Source organism: Leopardus geoffroyi, chromosome E2 (assembly GCF_018350155.1).
Source record: "Leopardus geoffroyi isolate Oge1 chromosome E2, O.geoffroyi_Oge1_pat1.0, whole genome shotgun sequence".
Classification (NCBI taxonomy): Eukaryota; Metazoa; Chordata; class Mammalia; order Carnivora; family Felidae; genus Leopardus; species Leopardus geoffroyi.
Genome location: NC_059335.1, coordinates 43,384,556 through 43,403,956, shown reverse-complemented (window position 1 = coordinate 43,403,956; position 19,401 = coordinate 43,384,556). Strand labels below are relative to the sequence as shown.

The following is a 19,401-nucleotide window of genomic DNA, read 5'->3' as shown; positions in this document are numbered from 1 at the left end:
CTCCCGGAACCTGCGCAGGGTGAAGAAGAAAGGTTCCGGGCTGGGGGCGGAAGCTTCACCCCTCCCGGACCCTTTGGTCAACGAGTGAGGCAAATCAACCTTCTTCAGGGCTGAGGCAGAGCAAATATCTATGTACTGGACTGCCCAAATCCCTGTGCACCTTGGGACATCCCGTCCAGTTTATGTCCATTACCAGAACATGAACTCATTGAGTCCAGAACTGGATCAACTTAGCCACCCAGGTTAGTCCCTCAGACCCCATCCAGGAAAAAGGTGAATTGGTAGGCCTCCCCTTTGCGAAATGGGGCAGGGCGACCCAAGGCCTCAGGGGGATTGTAAACCCAGGAATTGTAAGGGGAAGATAGTCAAATCACAAACATCGCATTGTTACTTAATATCCCCCAGCATCCCCTGCCCGCCCAGGCCTGACAACCTCAGGCAGGAAGAACGAAACCAGAGTTTACAAACACCTCTTTATTGCAGAAATTTCAGGCACAGGTACATGGAAGAAGCTGTATTGCAGATTTTATACAGGGTGGTTTAAGAGGCAGCAGGCATCTACCTCTCTCCGGACCCCCATTCCCCAAACACATAGCATCCTAAATCAGTCCCACTGAAATCTCCTAAGTGTGGTCTTCTAAACACAGTTCATCATCCAACCCTCTACCGAGGGTAGCCAGGCAACTTGTGGGGGGTCTGAGGAAGTCCTTGGCCTCCATCCATAGTGCAGGGGGAAAGGGGAGTACAGGTCAGGCTTAACTGTGGAGCCCTCACCAATCTTAAAACCCCTAGCAGGGCACCAGCCCAAGACTTGGGTTTGGTTCTAGCTTTTGGTTGCGATCTTGCCACCAGACTTTATAACACCAGAGGTCTTAGGGCTAAGGGCTAGATTTGTAATGGGCAAGGCCTCTGTCCCCCAAACTGAGCAGAAACTGCCCTGATAGTTAATATTTCCTGGGACTTGAAGAAAACATGAAGGTATGTGGTGAGGCAGGAAACAGAAGGCCTAGAGATGCCTTGCAAAAGTCTGAGGAGTATGAAGTCCCAAAGCACAAATCCCTCAGTCTCAGACTGCCTACTTTCATAGCTCTAGATCTGTACCCCAGCCCAACTGGGCCTGGCTCTGCACTCTGCAGGCAAATGGAGGCTGACTGTTCTGGGCACTCACCTCTGGGCAAGGATATCCAAAAGTGGATACAAAACTGGAGCTGCCCTCTGCTTGGCTTGGGGTTTATGGGGCCCCCTGGATGTGATCCTGACTGTTCTGGGGGTAGAACAGGATATTCTCCCTCAAACCTTTGCTCATTTTATACAGGGTAGTTTTGCTGAGCCCTCAGCCCAGAGCACCTGAGCTTAATGAGTCATTTTCAGTGGGATTCTAGATCATCTCTATTACCAGAGCCCTGACCTACCCAATGTAGGAGTTGTCAGAAGTGACTGCAAAGGCTTCAGTGCAAGGGAAGCTTCAGGCCAGACCCAAGCTCTGTCTGCAGCTCAGTTTTCCAGGACCAGGTGGGCTGAGGTGGGGCATACTATGCCCTAAAGGCTTCTGAGAGAAGCTATCTGGGAGTGCTGCTTCAGCAGTTTCTCTCTGTAACATGTATTGCTGAGTTGGGGGGAGAGGTGGGAAGGTGAGACATGAGAGAGACAATGGGGCAGGGTAGTTATTGATGCCCAGCCAACTATTAAACTCATTAAAACGATTTAAACTGTTAAGAAAATTTTTGTGGTTTTATTGTATCATGAGGCATTGAAACATCCGAACAAATCAATATCTGGGCGGTGAGGCAGCTGCTTTCTCCTTCACTTCTTTGGGTTACTAGAGCAACTTGTCAGTAGATTAAAAAACAAAAACAAAACAAAACAAAAAAAAACAACCTTTTGCATTACTTAAGTCTTTCCAAGGCATGCGCTGGTACAACACAAACTTCTCCTGTCAGATGCAACTAGTCTAGCGTCCAAACATCATGCACAATACCCCAGTAGCAGCAGCGCACTGCGCCCGCTCCCACCGCGGCCCTGCTCATTTGTGTATGATATTTGGAGCATCTGTAGGAGTGTGAATAATATTGGGGAGAGGAGGGAGGAGGAAACAGCATGAGTGCCTGGCTGGGAGGAGGTCAGCCGAAGTTGTGCAGGGCAAGCCTGAACATGTCATTGGTGCAAACCCAAGCATCGTTGATGTTCTTTAATAGGAACATCTGGTGGAACCCCATGATGGGGTCTTCATCAGCCTGTGAGGAGAAAAAAAATGATTCAGTAAGTAGGCCAAGGAACAGGAAGGGAGTTTAGTGGCAAGGGAACAGGACAAAGAATGCTAACTTTGAGATCAGGCCCTACGGTCTTGGACTCAAATCCCAGTATAGCCAAAGTGTATTTATGAATGTGAATTGATATAATGTACAAAACATGGCACTGGGCACATAGGGGCTACAGATGGCAGTTCTCACTGCTACATGCACTTAAACTGTAGAATACATCACCAATTAGCCACCGTAAGAGAGCAGAAAACACACCTGCCTCTGAGCCCATGTCTGTAAGTAGTGATCAATTTGAAAGAGTTCTGTAGTGCTCACCGCATAACTTACAGTACCTAAAACCTAAATAATCTTAGCGTCTGATTACACCAGTTAGTCCAATTCAGAGAAACTACTGTTAATACTGACTGTGGCCAAGTAGGTGAGAAAAGACTCGAAACGGAGTTCCCACTGTAATCACAGCTCTAACAAAGAGCAAAACAAAGAGCAAAAACGAAGCAATGTCACCTGGTGATGTTTCCTGTCGTGTCATATATAACATTTGCAATGAAAAAAAAAAAAAAAAAAAAAAAAAAAGGCAAGACACCTCCAGCCAAACTGCAGAAGATCAGGATGAAGCATAGTTAAGATAGGAGCCCAGTTAACCAGTGCTATCTCTAACATTGCTGGGGTTTCTGGGAATTATCATCAGCAATTAGGCAAATCAGTCTTTTAGGGACTCTGAGTTGGGACAGAATGAACCTGAAGCCAAGTGGGAAATGGGCCATGCTTACTGACCCTATCCTGGAAAATAGGCACCGAGCCCCCTGAAAAGACCTCTTCACTCCCAACAGCCTATCTGAACATAAACTCTGGGCAGGGCATGTTGGACAGGCAGGAAAAACTGACAGGAAAGTCCAGGCCACAAGGCAGGTCCTTCTGGGTCCATGGCAGAGGCCTATGGGGCCCCTCTTTCTGCCCTTTTATTTAACCCAGAGGCCCCACCTAACCTACGGAGAAGGCCATGTGGGCCTATTATTCAGAGTCCCACCGTGACACGGGTCCAGGAGACTGGTACCTGGTCGACAGGCAGCCAACCTGTCCTGCTTTGGAAAGGAGGAGAAGCTTTTTGGAAATTAAAAATTTGGCTTCAGTCTGCTGGAGCACAACAGGTAGGAGTTCCCATGAGAGTTCTTGGGGGACTGAGGAGCTGAAGGCTTTGAAGAGGATAGGTCTTGGAAGAGGAAAGGAGAATGCAAACAGAAGCAGGAGTTCCAGGAATCTGCTTTGCTCAGCAGGTGGCGGAGCCAGTAGCCAGCTCAGGAAGTGGCAACATGGACTCCAGCAAGGGACTGCAACTCAGCAGCCAGCTGGCCCATCTAGGACCAACTGCCGACAGAAAGCCCACCTATACCTCAGGGCAGTATGAAGGCCCAGTATCTTAGCACCACAACCCCACCCTGCTCCTATACCTCTTGTCCCTTTTCCAGAAAGGCTCTAAACCTGTACTCTCCAATAGTACTTTCTGTAACAACAGAATCAGTCTGTGTCTGCACTGTCCAATAGGCAGTCACAGTGACTGACTATAAGCACTTGAAATATACTTAGTTCGGCTGAGGAACTCCATTTTAACTTTCATTTTAATTAATGCAATTTAAAAATTGCCATTAAAATTGAAACATAATATAAAAATGTGACTAGTGGTTATTGTATTGAATTATACAGCTCTAGACACCGAGTGTCCCTTGATAAGCAGGTCACATCACAGGGAAGGCAGGCGCGCAGGGCTCTCCTCTGCCTGCCCACTCCTCCCTACCAGCACTATTACCTTGAGCTGGCCCACAACCATGCTGATGATGCAGCTATCTGGCGTGGGCTGATGGTCCTGCGCCGTGATGCTGTGCTGGATTTTCTGGAACGGAAGGCTCTGCAAAAGAAAGAGGGGGTGATAGGCTGTGGCCAGCAAGGCAGGGAAGTAGCTGCTTGCAGCATGACCCTGGCCTTTACTTACAGACAACTTCTCCACAATGGCAGCTTTCCCCTGGAATTGCTGTCCTTCCCACGTAAGGCATGATGCGTCAATCTGAAAACCAGAAAACATGGGGCCAGGGCCTCAGAGAAAAAGGAATTTATCTCTGAGTCCCTGAAAAGGACCTTGTTTGGAAAAATGAGTCCAAAAATCAGTTACCCTATCTATAAAGTAGGGAACTGAAGGTAGTTTCCATACTTTACACTACTAACAACCTCTTTAATTACACCCTATCTTCCCAGAGCCCAGGCTCTGAAAAGCTAACAAAATACAAACCTATTTAGTAAGTTCATTTCCTGGTTTTTATTCAAGAAGTTATATGCCCCCCTGGGGGCATCTGGGTGGCTCAGTTGGTTAGATGTCTGACTCTTGATTTCAGGTCAGGTCATGATCTCACAATTCATGAGCTAGACCCCTGTGTCGGGCTTTGAGCTGATAGCATGGAGCCTGCTTGGGATTCTCTCTCTTCTCTCTCTGTCCCTCCCCCGCTCTCTCTCTCTCAAAATAAATAAATAAACTAAAAAACAAAAACAAAGAAGTTATATGGCCTCTGATATGCATGAGCCCTAGGCTGCCTATTATGTGGTCAAGGCTCAGCCAAAAGTCATCCTGCTATGTGGTCAGTCAGCACCAGTACTAGAGAAGCCCATGAGAAATAACTTGGAAACATTCTATGTTCAATTACCATCTCTAGAGCTCAGGCTGAATTCTACTGAGGCCACTCCCATAAGGACACCCATGAGGTTAGGGAAGAATGGAGGCTGACAAGGCCTCCCAAGGCCTAGCCTGGGACCCTACCTACATCAACATGCAACCCACTAGTTTCATCCCCTCCCCTCCATATTTTTCCTGCCATAGACTTCAGGGGCAGAACTCAAAACTGCCTTTGCTACTTACCAGCTATAATATTTGGCAAGTTACATATTTTTCTATTTTCTGATCTTTAAAAGAGACATACGCTGAGGATTATACAAAATGACATACATAAAGCATTCTTTTAGGACCATGGTCTCTTCTCTGGGTCGGGGCTGCTTTCATGGATTTTAAGAAGCAAATAAAACAGAAGTGCCAAGATCCCAGAGTCATATCAGTTCAAGTTTTTAAAACTCTCTATGATGACAACCAAATAATGCATTTACTGGATTTGGCTTTCCACTGGTAAGATCCCTTTCTTTTCTTCAGACTTGACCCCGAGTTTCTGGAGACACAGAGAGCTTTGCCCACAGCCCAGTCAGGTTCTCAGGCTATGCTGGATGACTCCTATCATTTCCATTCTGGACAGACCTGCTAGAAATGGCTTGATCAATCACATTACTGTGACTGAGTCCTGGCAGGTCAAATACAAGTAGCTCTTGGTATACATGATCATTAAAATAGCAAGGGCCTGCCTAGAAGAGTTAAAGACACACCAGTCTCCCTGGGCTAACCCCATTTGTTTACCATGAGCATTCAGGGGTGTTTGGCCCTCAAAAGGAAACTTGGACCTAAGACCTCCAGGAGAACTCAGTTTTGCATTGATGATGCTCACACCTGCCACTTCCAGAAAGCACCATGAGCCTTAGCATCTGTCTGCTGCTGCCCAATCTGGAACCAGAGGCACTCTCAGGACCATGGAATGGCAAGCCCATAACAACCTGCCAAGGATACAGGATCCCTACTCTTATGGAAGATGACAGAAGGGAACGTGTAGACCAGGTAGGTGGGCTAAGCCTCAGGCCCCTTCTGCCACAGACAGAAGCTTAGATAGAAGAGTATAGCCAAATCTGGAAAGGGCTGCTAGAACTTGTGAACTGGACACACTGGCCCAACATCTGAATTGATCCCTTGGGGACCCTGTTCAGGCCCTAGAGCTGGAGACTTACATAAATTGCGCCTAGTTGGGTTCTGTCGTTATCAAATAACTGGTAGTAATGTTGAATGAAGCTGGATCCAATCTGCTCCCAAATTGGCTTGTCTCCCATTCTGGAGCCTCACTGAGACCTGCAAGATCAGCAAGACATGGAGGGAAGTGTTGGTACCAAGGGAACAGGAGGTAGCCAGCTGCGGTTTCTTCACTGACCCCTACCTCTCCTGGCCTCCTTGAGGAGGGAGTCTTTTGGTGAGGTCTGTTATAGAGAGGTCCTGGGGAATTGGTAGGAGGTCCCTCCCAATACAGACCAGTGCAGGGAGCCCAGAGGTGGACCAGACTCAGACTCTCCTTTGAGGAGCTCTGGCTAATGAAACAAAGGGGCTCCCGGGATGTGGAGCACATAGGATAGGTGCTGAGGGTGGAGCCAGGACAGTCAGAGCAAGCCCTTCAATGCCCAATGGGGGGTGGGGCTTTAAGAAGGAGCTAACGACACACACTCTCCCATGTTTTCATTTAATTCTTTCAACAATCTGTTCTTCCCACTTTGCAAGTCAGAAATTACAGATATCTGTGTAATGTCCTTAGTCCCATCAACATTGCCCCAGGGCTGTATCAAGAGGTGGAGGAAGACCCAGTGAGAGTGGGGGGAGATGTCTCCTCAAGTCCTCACTTGTAATAAAACAGCAAGTGATCCTCCATTTTAGTCTTAAGGGAGCAGTTTACTTCTTTGAGCACAGGTAACATCTATTCATTTCTTCATGACAGGGTTACCCCTACCCACTTCAGAGAGGGGAACATGAATTCAAAGAATCAGAGAGTAATACTGAGGGGGTCTGGGAAGGGAAACAGAGGCGATCATCTCTTCACACTCCCCATCCCAGCACTGCCTCCATTGGAAGGGGCTGCCCTTCTCTGGTCTTTGGGGGGGGAGGGCGGGGAGACCCCCTCCCAGCTATAGACATCACAGCTCCAAGGCTTGCTAGAAGGAAACTCAAGCCGTAGACGAGAGCCACTCTGGCTTTGCTAAGCCCCTCCCAGATAGGAAGCCCACATCTCACTGAAGGATACCACAATGGCAGACTTGTATGTTGTTCCGCAGTTGTGTCTGACTACCTCCCCATCTTCTGACAACAGGACTCTGAACCAAAGCAGTGAGGAGTTGCGTTGTGTCTGTTAATGGCAGACAACCATTAACAGTGGTGGGACCTGATGCAAGTCATTGCCCCAAGAAGGGCCTCAGCTCCCTCCTCTGTAAGGGGGTGGAACCCTGATGTTGCCAGTGGTTGTGAAGCCTCACCAAGGGAACCTGCTAGTTCACTCTAGTCCCTATGACCTCACCCAAGGCCAGAGGAGCCAGCCGGGATAGATAATGTAGAGGGCCAGTGGCTTAGTCCCAATCCAGCCAATCTCCCAGCCTATGACCAATACTTCAGCCAATGAGGGGCCAGGAAGATGAGCCAGCTTTATTTTAGGTCCCATAGGAGGTGGTGGCACTAAAAATAGGAGCTCAGTGCTAAGATGACTAAGAAATGTCCAAGAAAAGTCTAAAACAAGCAGAAGAGAAAGACTGGACCCAGGCACGCCTGCTACACAGGAATACAAGGTGTGTCCCAGTTTATACTCTGCCAAGAAACAAATCAACTTGTAGGAAAAGCATAGGGTCAAAAGCTAGTCTCAGCTGCTGTCATGGTCATATTTCCAAGGGGTCAGACTGTAGCTACCCCCCCAACTCCCGGCCATCTCTGCTGCATCTCGAATCTCTGCCTCTTCCAACCTAATATTCACTATGTTTGGCTCATTCACTGTGGCCCAGCCCCATGGTATCCTACCCCAAGAGCTCTGGGGCAGAGGGAAAGCTAGAAGAATGGGTAAGGGCCATCTCTCCCTCTGTCCTCGGCAAGATTGGGCAGTCCTCAGGGAAGGTCTTGGAGAAAGAGTATGCCGATCAGAAGAAAAAGCATAAGTATGTGTCTGGGCACAAGAAAAGAGATAAGGGCAGGGAACAGGAAAGCTGGAGATGGAGGGTAAGGGAAAATAAGGCTAAATAAAAGCTGACCCAAAGACAAGAAAAGTGGTGTCATGTGGTAGGACAGTGATGCAGAGGAAGTATGGCGGGGGGGGGGGGGTCTCCTTTTTCATATTGTTCTTAAGGTATGTTAACTTGCCAATACAAAAACTACTTGGCAGAAGTAGTGGTGGAGTGAAGAGGGAGGACAGATAAAGGGACAGAAAGACACTTTGGTCCAGTGGGGCAGGGCAAAGTGTGTTTTCCTAAGGAATGAGACTGCTTGGGGGCACCAGAAAGTGTGAGAAGGAATCTTCAAAACTATGTAGACTGAGGCCTTTTCCAAATAGGGTCCCTGAAGCCAATACCAACCTTGTTCTTGGCCTGTTTGACCCTGATATGTTTATTTCCAGGTACTGATCATGGTAGCCATGTGGTCAGATTCCATTGTCATCCCACTTTACAGGTGGGAAAACTGAGGTTTAGTGATATGTCTTGCCCCAAGTCCATCTAGTACATCAGGGCTTACACTGGGTCCTCTGGCTGAAGTCAGCACTTTCTTTCTGCTAAATATGTGCCCCTGAGCTCTAAACCACAAAGCTGGCCATGTCTCTTCTGTACAACAGCCTCACCTTTGGATTAAATCTTGAAACTCCACAGATGTGCATCCATACCTGTCCCTGTCTCCCTAGCATTCTGTCCTACCTCCATCCAGCTCACACACAAATAGAATAGAACTCACTCAGTGCTTGCTCACTGATTTTTGCCCCACCCTCACCCTATGAGTCCCCCTACTGGGATGTCCTCCCTCCTCTCATCTGTCTGGTCAAGTTCCTACTCTTCCCTCAGATTCCATCTATTTGGGTCCTCCTTCCCAGACTCATATGTTGACCCCAACCCCATGTGCAAAACCATATTAACACAGCCAGGGCTCACTCCTCTGCCTAAACATTGTGGCTCTGGGCTGGGAGGGTTCCAGTGTGGTTCCTGCCACACCCACTCCATCCCACCCCAATCCCTTAGCACAGAGTGTGGCTCAGCAAACTACAGGATTTACAGTTTGACTCCAAATCTCCCATAAAGCTTTCAACTCTTGGCTGGGAGGCAGCATTCCTGCATCCAGAAAAAGAAGCAGGGAGCAAAGTCCCCCCCCCATCCCAAGCAACACAGGGATGGGTCTGGGCCAAGCTGGGAGGATGTTCCCCAGGATGGCCAGCAAGCCCTGACCTTGATTCTAATACATATACTGCAGAAAGAACAGTCTAAAAAGAAAAATGCCAAGGCTCAGAAGCAGCCTCATATCAGGTTGGGGACTGACCTTCATGACGGCTTCTCCTACAGTTCTTCCAAGAGGACCGCTGACCACGCCATCTCCTGCTTCACCCCAACAGTCCGCAGGCTGAGTGAGGCCAGGCTCCTCGAGGAGCAGAAATGACCTCGATGACCTCTCGCCCACTGAGCATCAGCCTTCACTGACCTTTAGGTCTCTGTGGGTGCAAAGACCCTCTAAGAATGTCTCAAAAACTGTGACCCTCTCCCAATAAATTTGCACAGAGGTAGGGATGTCCCAGCCTTGCGAATAATTTCAGATTGTTCAGACTCCCTGAGGCTGTCAAAGATCCCAGGGTAAATCTTTTGCCCAAAAAAAAAAAAAAAAAAAAAAAAAAATCTTTTGTCTAGAAGACCCCATTAGACAATAGAAAATTTTCATTTTTATCTTCAAATTCTGGGTCAGTGTTTCCAGTGACAAAACTTTTTAAATTTTTTTTTTTTTTAATTTTTTTTTCAACGTTTATTTATTTTTGGGACAGAGAGAGACAGAGCATGAACGGGGGAGGGGCAGAGAGAGAGGGAGACACAGAATCGGAAACAGGCTCCAGGCTCTGAGCCATCAGCCCAGAGCCCGACGCGGGGCTTGAACTCACGGACCGCGAGATCATGACCTGGCTGAAGTCGGACGCTCAACCGACTGCGCCACCCAGGCGCCCCTTAAATTTTTTTTTTAATGTTTTTTTTTAGTTTTGAAGAAGAGAGAGACAGAGTATGAGTGGAGGAGGGGCAGAGAGAGAGGGAGACACAGAATCGGAAGCAGGCTCCGTGCTCTGAGCTGTCAGCAGAGCCAGACGCGGGGCTCGAACCCATGAACTGTGAGATCATGACCTGAGCCAATGTCGGACGCTCAACCGACTGAGCCACCCAGATGCCCCTCCAGTGACAAAACTTAAATAGCAGTGTCTACCTGATAACACCTCATTTTTACTAATACGTATTAGGTATAGACACGTGCTAAAGGCTTTACATGCATTTGGTCCTAATACCCTGTGACTCGATTCCCACATTAGAGACGAGCAAAATGAAGCTCAGAAAGGTTAGCTAACTTGTTCAAGGCCATAAGCCTAATGGGTGGTGGAACTAGATGGAACCAGGTTTAGTGGACTCCAGAGCCAGGACTCCCAGAGACAACAGGTTGGAGGTAAAAATGAGTAAACCACCCAGTGAGAGAGGTGCTCCTGGGCACATAGCACTGAAGCCCTAACCTCTAACCTTGACTTTCTCAGAGAGGGGAAGACAGGCCTGAACCAGGGCTTCGGCCTCCAAACAAAGGCACCAGGCAGACTTCCACACCAAACTCAAACAAAAGGCGTTTTCATGGGGGATGATCTCACAGTTTTCCCAAACGTGCGAAGTCACAGCCCAGTTCTACCATCTCAGCAAGTCAGAGATCCTGGCCTAGCTGGACCTGGGGCAGGGCTGGGGGCAAGAGAGTGATGGGGAAGAGGATGTTCCAAACTCCAGACTGATACAGAGAAAGACCCATGTTTGTCTTTTTTTGAGCACCCATCACCAAGGCCTGCAGGGCATGTCAGCAGATACACCAAGCTTCTAGGGGGATCCTTGAAGTCAGCATCAACCATGGCCATTACTCTCATACATCCTATGGCCCTCCAGTGACTTCCCTCCCATTCTCCACTGACAGTCTCAACCACTTAGACTGCCTTCAAGGCCCCTGGGTGACCTGCCCTCCTGGCTGTCCAACCTCATCTACCACCCAACCCACCCCTCGCCCCTCCTCTACTGACAGTCTGGGCATGTCCCTGTTCCTGGAACATGCTGAGCCTGTTCTCACCCAAGAGCTTTGCAACTGTTGATCCTTCTACCCAGATCACTATTCTCCCTGGATCTTCATTTGTCTGCTCCTTGTCACATATGTGTCAGCTCAAATGTCACCTCCTCACAGACACCTTCTCTGTCCGTTCAGTCTAAAGTAACTGGTCACTCATTTCACCATCTTGTATTGTTTTCTTAGCACTTATCACTGAATGAGATTGTCACACCTAACATATTTGTTTATGCTCTGTCTCCCTGACCTGGGCATCCCTGTTGCCATGGTGCCTGGCCCAGCTCTCCTTCTCTGGAGGAGGAGCAAATTCTGGGTGAACCCTGCCGAATTTAAGTGACCCACCTCCTCTCTACCTGCACCTTCTGTCTAAGTCATCAGGAAACAGTCCTTTGTCAACTACCCAGTCATCTGTCTATTGGAGGGCTTGGTCCAACCCCCTCACTTATTCCCAAAGCCCTGGTCACCTGAAAGAAGGTCAGCTGTGGCTCAACAGCAGGCATACAACCACACCCTCAAAGGCTTGGCCTCTAGCCTATTCCTCCTCTCCCTTGTTGTATGACCCTTTGACCCTGTTTCCTCACCAGTAATTGGGGATGTTAGGGGTAATCAACTGAGGGTATAAAGGAAGACCCAGCTGCAAGGAGTCAGTCAGGTCCTAAGTGAACACTGAAGTCAAGAACTAGAAAGAAGGTGGTTACCTCAGCCTCCTACAAGGATACCACACCATGGAACAGCCTCAATCCAGGACTCCCAACTGCCTAGTCCACCATTCCCCTGCCTGAAGTCTGGAGAGAAATCAGCCAAGGTCTAGTGCTGGAATGGCTGGCCAGGACAGAACCCTTTCCTGGGGCAGACCCCTGAGGCCTAAGCGCCTCCAGTGAGGGCCTTTTCCTCCTCTTTGGCCTGGAGGAGGGATCCAGAACCTTCAGGACACCCTGGCCGGCCCAGAAGCTAATTCCTGAGATCTGCATTCTGGTCCCTCTGCTCTGTACTTACTCAGACCCTAAGTAGCCTCCCTTTCCCACATGACCCAGAGATTTCTAGGGACCCTGTCCTAGACAGCTCCCATCCATGAACTGAACCCCAGGCCATGAACTTACTGGTCAGGTATACATGGACTTGGCTCCCCAGTTGGGCCTAAAGCCCCTAAGTGACCACCCCCGTGGTCTGCTACCACCATGCCTGGCTAATATTGCCATGACACTCTGAGACTGAGGTGAGCAGAGGAATAAAGGGATAAACATGGAGTCTCCGGAGTGCTGAATGGAATGACTTCTTCTGTAAGCAAAACAGTTACATATGAGGGCGCCTGGGTGTCTCAGTCAGTTGAGCGTCCGACTTCAGCTCAGGTCATGGTCTCACAGTTTGTAGGTTTGAGCTCCATGTCAGGCTCTGTGCTGACAGCTCAGAGCCTGGAGCCTGCTTCGGATTCTGTGTCTCTCTAGCTCTCTGCCCCTCCCCCACTCACGGTCTGTCTCTCTCTCAAAAATAAAAAAAATAAATGTAAAAAAAACCAGTTACATGTGTTCTCTCATTTGAGCCTCACAGCTGCAAAGCTAGTATGATTACCATCATTTTATAGATGCAGAAACCAGGACTCCAAGAGGTTAAGAAAAAATTCAAGACTACATAGGGCCACTGGCATAGCCAGCATTAAGATATCCACAAAACTGGCTTGGACTAGAACAGCTGTGAGCCAATGTCAAGTAGCATAAAGTGTAGAGGTAACAAATGAAGTGCTGAGGAATGGAGCCCAGGCCTTTTCTTGCCCTCTGAAATCAACAAATTCCATTCCCTTCAGTACAGAAAGACCCTCAGTGCATGCTCAACTGGTCAAAGTAAGACTATACCATAGGGACAAGTGAGTACTTGCGTTCGCCTGGGTGTAAAACCGCCTCTGCAAATGGAACCAATGTCTCTACACACAGACATCACTCCAGGGGGCAGCAGTCTCTGCCCTGGTGAGACCCAGTGGCTCTGAAGTATCAGAGGCTTTAAGAAACACATTCCAGGGGTGCCTGGGTGGCTCAGTCGGTTGAGGCTTCAACTTAAGCTCAGGCCATGATCTCGCAGTTCATGAGTTCGAGCCCCACATCGGGCTCTATGCTGTGAGCGTGGAGCCTGCTTTGGATCCTCTGTTTCCCTCTCTCTTTCTCTCAAAAATAAATAAACATTAAAGAAAGAGAGAAAGAAAGAAGGAAAGAGAAAGAAAAAAGAAAAAACATCCTAGAATTTCCTCAGTTTACTGAAGCAAACAGTCCTGAGTTCCCAGACACCTCAAAAATACCACTCTCATGAGGGGGAGGTTCTCCTTCTCAGGGGTAGCTCCTCTCCACTCTAGGGACTTAGGGAGTCGGCACATAGCAGGTACCACAAACAGATAAGGAGTAAGACCCAGGGCAGTAAAAGAAAGCCATAGCAGGTCAGGTGGTGGTGGGAGACCCAGGACCAGTGAGCAGGGCCACCCCCAGCCCTCCAGTGTTCTTCCCTGGCCACTAAGACACTTCCACAGTCACAGCCAGACCTGCACAAAGGATCCTTCCCAGAAAGACACATTCTAGCTGACAGGATGAGAAGGAGGATGATGCCACACAAACCTGGTGCCCAGGATGCTGACCAAAATGATCATATCACGTGGGCCTGGAAGTCACTCCAGGGATAACCCACACACTGCTGACTCCCTCAGGGAGCGATTCAGGAATTCTTATCACGTACAGTCAAAGCAAAAGTCTCAAAGCCAGGGAAGGGGTAGCCAATTCAAATCCAACCTCAAATACACAAACATTCTCAGAGGGCCCATCAGCAAAAATTAAATTAAAAAAAAAAATCTCCATGAGGAGGTTCAGTTCAACCCCTGCTCTTTAGAAATCCTGCTCAACTTTCAATGTCCATCCTGCGGAAACGTTTTTGGATCCCCTCTCTCCAAAAGGACTATTCCCTTTTATCTCTGGGGGGTGGGCAGCTCTGTTTCTCACTCTGGGCAGATGTCCTCATGGGTACCATTCAGGAGCACTGGGCATTTGAAAAAAAGTGACCTGAGAGGGTCTTACTGAAAGGGGCAGAAGCCACACACCCAGGCTCCACTCAGGGAATGGGAAGACCACAAAATGCTGGTGAGAGTCCCAGACAGTGGGAGAATGCCCAGCAGAGACCCCTGGGACAGAGAAGCAGGCTGTAGAAGACAGCAGCTAGACCCAAAAGCCATAGCAATCTGGAGTGGTGACAGCATTGCTCAAGGGACCCCAGACCTTCCTGCACCCACCAGTGGAAGAATGCCTTGCTCTACGGTTCCTGCTGGAAGCAGAGAGGAGAGTAGGCTCATTAACAGCCTTTCTTCATCTGTGCTCTAGCCCCTTCTTCTGTGCCAAAAGACCCTAAGTACATAATAGTAACATTAGCCCTAAGTATGTAATAGTAACATTTCCTCCTTTCCCCAGCACCAGGACTGGGTAGGGCTCATTTTGCTACCTTCAGTTTCAGCTCAGAGCCCATTACACAAAAAGGGCCAAAGAATGGTTGCTGAATAATACTAATCATTGGTGAGAAAGGAAAAGAAAGTTCCAAGAAAGATACTAATGTTCCAGTAGAGGAATCCTAGAATATTTTAATATAAGGTGTCTTCCAGTTCTAAAATTAGACAGCAGAATAAAGTGAGATATGGCTCAGGGGCACCTGGGTGGCTCAGTCGGTTAAGTGTCCAACTTTGGCTCAGGTCATGATCTCACGGTTCATGGGTTCAAGCCCTGCATTAGGGTCTGTGCTGACAGCCCAGAACCTGGAGCCTGCTTCAGATTCTGTGTCTCCCTCTCTCTCTGCCCCTCCCCCACTTGTACTTGCATGCACTGTCTCTCTCTCAAAAATAAACAATAATTTTTTTTTTAAAGTGAGATGTGGCTCAGAGAGGAGAGGTGCAGGGGCTCCTGGATAGTTCAGTTGGCTAGGGATCCGATTCTTGACATCAGCTCAGGTCATGATCTTGCAGTCATGAGATACAGCTTCGAGTCATGCTGAGAGTAGAACCTGCTTGGGATTCTTTCTCTCCCTCTCTCTCTGCCCCTCCGCCTGCACACATGCGTGCTCTTTCTCTCTCAAAATAAATAAAAACTTAAAAAAAAAAAAAAGGAGAAGTGCACTCTATGTCACTAAAGGACCTAGTTTAGAGTTGAGAACCTAGGCATCCTCACACCCTGCCCCCATGCTTATGCAGCCACATCTCGACTGCTTCATGCCAAACTCCACTTCCAAGTCAGCCCTATGTGAATAGAAGGTGCAGACAGATTCTGGAGAATCTCAGGACTCTCTTCTTATCTCTGAGATACAGATGGCCTGCCAAATTCCAGAAAGATCAAGGACTTCTGGGGGTCAGGATGCCGGGTAATGGCTAGTTAAGCCCAGACACAGAAGTTATAGAAAACTTCTAGGATTGGAATGAGGGAGAAATCGGAATTCTTCCTCCTCCTGGGTAATCTTCAAGAAGGAATGGTATCTTTTTGACCCTGAAGAAAACCATTATCATGTCACTTAGGGCCTTGGAATGTGCAAACTGATCCATAGCAGTAAGCCTACCTCATGTGAAACCTGTGTCCTAGACAAAAGGAATCCTGACAATCTTCAGAGGGTCTTGAAACAGCTGTCTCTAGTACTAAGAGATTCTATCACAGGGATCCTGTGTATGTTCTTAGGGCAGTCCCTTCTTCTTGCCCATGTCCACTAGCAAACCAGACCTCTCCTGAGCTTCCTGAATGAACCTGACTTCCACATGTTTATGGGCCAGCATGTGGACTAGGAGGTTTGAGTACAGAGGGAAGGGAATCAGGAGATCAGGACAGATCTTTGCCTGTTCTCCTTAATCAGGGAGAATGACTAGACAAAGCAATTCAACTGCAGAAAAACTGCCAAAGCTAGAGCCCAATGACCAGAAAAATATCACCCGGGGAAATACTCAAGGGAAAAAAAAAAAAGTCCAGTGGTGGTGGCTTCCTGCATCATGAGCCTAACTCAACTTTCTTAAGAGATCTGCTTGCTGCTGAAGCCAGGCCTACGGAGAATTAGCTGCTTCTTTAATCCTCACAAAAACTATAGCTCAGAAGCTATACTGGGTCAGAGGAATCAAGACTCGACAAGCTGTCTCTTCCCAAAATCCCATGGTCCTCTCTGGACTGGTCTCTTAATATATCATCACTCAATCAGAAATACCTTTACAAAGCCTGTCAGAAGACTACTCTAAGGCTAGATACTCCTCTTCTCCCAGGACTCAAGGGGGTCATTGGATTCATCAATGAAGGCAATTTCTCAAGGTTCAACCAGCCTCCTGCCTGTAAACAGGTTACTCCACCTGGTGAGAAGTGAGCAAGCATGTGAGAGAAGCCTGACTTTCTGCAACTTTCAACTCTAGTTCTCCCACCCACGCTTCAGAAGAGCCCCAGAATCTGAATCTGAACCCCGCGGCCCAAATGTGCTCACCGCCAATGTCACCTCAAGCCCAGTCTCTTATTTGGCACTGGGCTTATGGACTTCAGGTCTGAATCCTACTTTCCCCTCCATTAAATCCAACCTTATCACCACCAATCTTACGGAATCATTCTCCTCTGGGGAAGAGGGCAAATGACTGGAAAGGGCAGATGTGAGGATTAGAATGCACTGGAGCAGGTCTAATAACGTGTTGGGGGCTCTCATATCCAACCTCACCTCCTAGGCTTTTTCCTCCCCTCCTCCACTAATACAGCCGGCCAACCCAACCACAGCTGAGGCCTGGTGTCTGATAGAAGGGCGGGGTCTGAGCCTACCAGTCCAGAGCCGCTTCCTCGCATCAGGCCAGATCCTCCAAGGCTGGAGGAGGGTTAAGTCCCACATGGAACCCTCTCGCTCCAGATTCCCTGACCCTACTCTCCACGCAGGAACCTACGCATGAGTTCCACAGAGTGGGAGTTAGGTTTTGTGCACTCCCAACGTGCAGACAAGTAGGGGAGCAGCGTTCACCTATATCCTAGCCTTGCTATGGTCGGGAAACGGATGAAGAGTCCTAATCCCGGGCTGCGGCAGGAAAGCGCCCTTACCCAATGCTGACTCCGGAGCGGGCCGGGTGGCGCTTGCCCATCCCCGGATCCTTCGCTGGCGGGTGGCAGGACGTGGGGCTGGGGTCGTCCCGCTAGCCTGCCTGCAGAGCTTGCGGGACTCGGGCAGGCCGGGCTAGGCCAGACGGGGCGGGGCCCGGAGAGCCCCATCCGGGTGGTCTGGACCAGAGAAAAAACGGCCTGGCCACAGCGCAGTCCGCTGCACCCGCTATAGGCACCACACTGCCGGATAGGCGCCTGTCTCTGTGTTCCCCTCGGCCGCCGCCTCAGAGGACCGGCGGGAGGCGGAGCCGCGCGCGACACATGGCCCCGTCCCCGCGCGGCTTTGGGCCGCCGGTGGGGGTGGGGGGCGCCCGGAGACTGGTAGCGGAGGCTCCAGGCGGCCCAGAGCGCGGCTCTAGCGGCCTAGCCCCCGCCCCGGTGCGCTAGCCCCGACACTCACCCGAGGGGCTGGCACGATGGCGGCAGCGGCGGCGGCGGCGGCGGCAACCCAGCGCGGTCTGCGACCGACTGTCCCTTCCCCCCTGCCTTCCCTCGCCACCCCGCTGCACTCTGGGAAACGCAGTTCCCCCGATCTCCTTGCTGGCGTAGGTGCGCCAGGAGAAAACTACAGTTCCCAGTGTGCTATGCGCTGGGGACCAGACACAGCCCTCAGCGCGGGAGGTGAGGCTAAGCCAGGGAGGGAGGCTGCCAGGGCGAGCCCCTGAGAATTGTGGTCTAGCGGAAGCCTCTGGAACACCCGAGGTTGGCGCCAGGCAAGGGTCAGGGCTCAGTTGTCGCCAGGTCCCAGCTGGTCTGGCCCCGCCCAAGTTGCTCGGTCTTTTGGAGTGGGCCCCGCCTCCGTGCCTGGCCAGGCCCCAAGCAGGCCTAGCCGCCCCTCCCTGGGCCCCTGGGCTGTTTCCGCTCCCGAACTCCCCTCCTCTTCGGTGCTCTGGCCACCACTTCGACTCTTCGGAGCGGTTCTCTAAAGCTAGCCAGGGCAAAAGCCATAGTTTCTGCTGTACCAATGTTCATGCGCCCAGCCCGGCCCAAAGCTGGTTTCGAGCAGTCGAGGCTTTTCCTTGGGCTGGAGACTCAAATGCTCAAGTGGGGCTCAGCTGGAGACAAAGAGTAATCTTGTAGAGTTCGGGTCTTCAAAACCTAGTCATACGGTGGGGTTTTTTTGTTGTTGCTGTTGTTCGTTTTATTTTACTTTTTGCAGCAGGCGGAGCCCCGAAGGGTTTAATTTTTATTAACGAGAAAAGAACTGGCTCACCCAAACTTTCCCCAGGATTTAAGTGACCAGATTGTCAATAATTTCCTTCCCACCCATTGCCCTTTCATCACTTATTTTCGTCGTTTCCTGGGCAATACAAACATTTAAAGTAAGGCCTGTTTCTAAGTCAGGGCTGTTGGGTAAATGCTGTGCAGCTAACCCAGGTGAACCACAGGTAAGGAAAATATTTTCCTGGCAGTTCCATGCCTTCCCTCCTGCCAAGACTCAGTATTCCTATTCTTCCATAAGTTTTGCACCTTCACCAATACCCCACACACACATATTCGCTTCTTGGGGATGGCTGGTAAACCCAGGCCGAGCTTCTGTTTATTAAATCCCAGGTCTGTACTAATTTGCCTGACTAGATGCTTCTTACTCATCCAGTGAAAACTCTGAATTGTCCTGCTTGTGTGCATCTGGGGCCTCCCTTGTTAAGCTGTCAGGCCCCCTCCCCCTAAAAGCTAAAACACTGGATAGGCTGTGTGCACATAACCTCCAGACACTACAGTCCTGGCCAGAGCCTGGCCCTCACCTATCCTGGGAGTGCTGCTGAGAGGTCCAAGTCAGCCAAAGTACAAAGTGTTAAGTCCCTTCAACAAACAGGAGCTAAGATACACTAAAGGACATAGACTGAGCCTAGGAAAGCTCTCAATCCTAGTGGAGAGTGGGGACATGTGAGAGACTGGTTCAGTAGCCGTGCACGAAGGGGAATGCTGTGCTTCCACCACCTTATTTATGATTAGCTGGAACTAACCCTAGGAAGGCAGAGAATCAGTTCCTTCCCCAACCAGGCACCTGCACAACCTGTATTCCACCCCTCCTCCCCACCAG

At 49.6% G+C, this 19,401-nt stretch overlaps 1 protein-coding gene across 9 annotated transcripts; it reads right to left on the bottom strand.

Annotated features, from left to right (window-relative positions):
* Nucleotides 1–1,703: 1,703 nt before the first annotated feature.
* On the bottom strand, nucleotides 1,704–17,888 carry NUTF2 (nuclear transport factor 2). Of its 9 annotated transcripts, none has more exons than XM_045443206.1 (7): nucleotides 17,758–17,827; nucleotides 16,438–16,576; nucleotides 9,439–9,607; nucleotides 6,129–6,246; nucleotides 4,249–4,320; nucleotides 4,066–4,164; nucleotides 1,704–2,234 (listed from the first exon to the last, which is right to left on the bottom strand). In XM_045443206.1, the coding sequence occupies exons 4-7, from the start codon at nucleotides 6,225–6,227 to the stop codon at nucleotides 2,121–2,123; spliced, it is 384 nt and encodes a 127-aa protein (XP_045299162.1). In that variant the 5' UTR covers nucleotides 6,228–6,246; nucleotides 9,439–9,607; nucleotides 16,438–16,576; nucleotides 17,758–17,827; the 3' UTR covers nucleotides 1,704–2,120. The 9 variants fall into 9 exon arrangements, with proteins under 9 accessions (XP_045299162.1, XP_045299163.1, XP_045299161.1 ...); XM_045443207.1 differs by having other exon boundaries at nucleotides 17,298–17,794; XM_045443205.1 differs by lacking the exon at nucleotides 16,438–16,576 and having other exon boundaries at nucleotides 17,758–17,864.
* Nucleotides 17,889–19,401: the final 1,513 nt, after the last annotated feature.

Bases quoted from the DNA above. Each gene is read 5' to 3' on its own strand.
- NUTF2 (XM_045443203.1), bottom strand. From the start codon at position 6,227: ATGGGAGACAAGCCAATTTGGGAGCAGATTGGATCCAGCTTCATTCAA. The intron at 4,321-6,128 runs GTAAGTCTCCAG...TCTGGTTTTCAG, and splicing joins CCCAACTAGGCGCAATTTAT to ATTGACGCATCATGCCTTAC. The intron at 2,235-4,065 runs GTAATAGTGCTG...TTCTCCTCACAG, and splicing joins TGGTTGTGGGCCAGCTCAAG to GCTGATGAAGACCCCATCAT.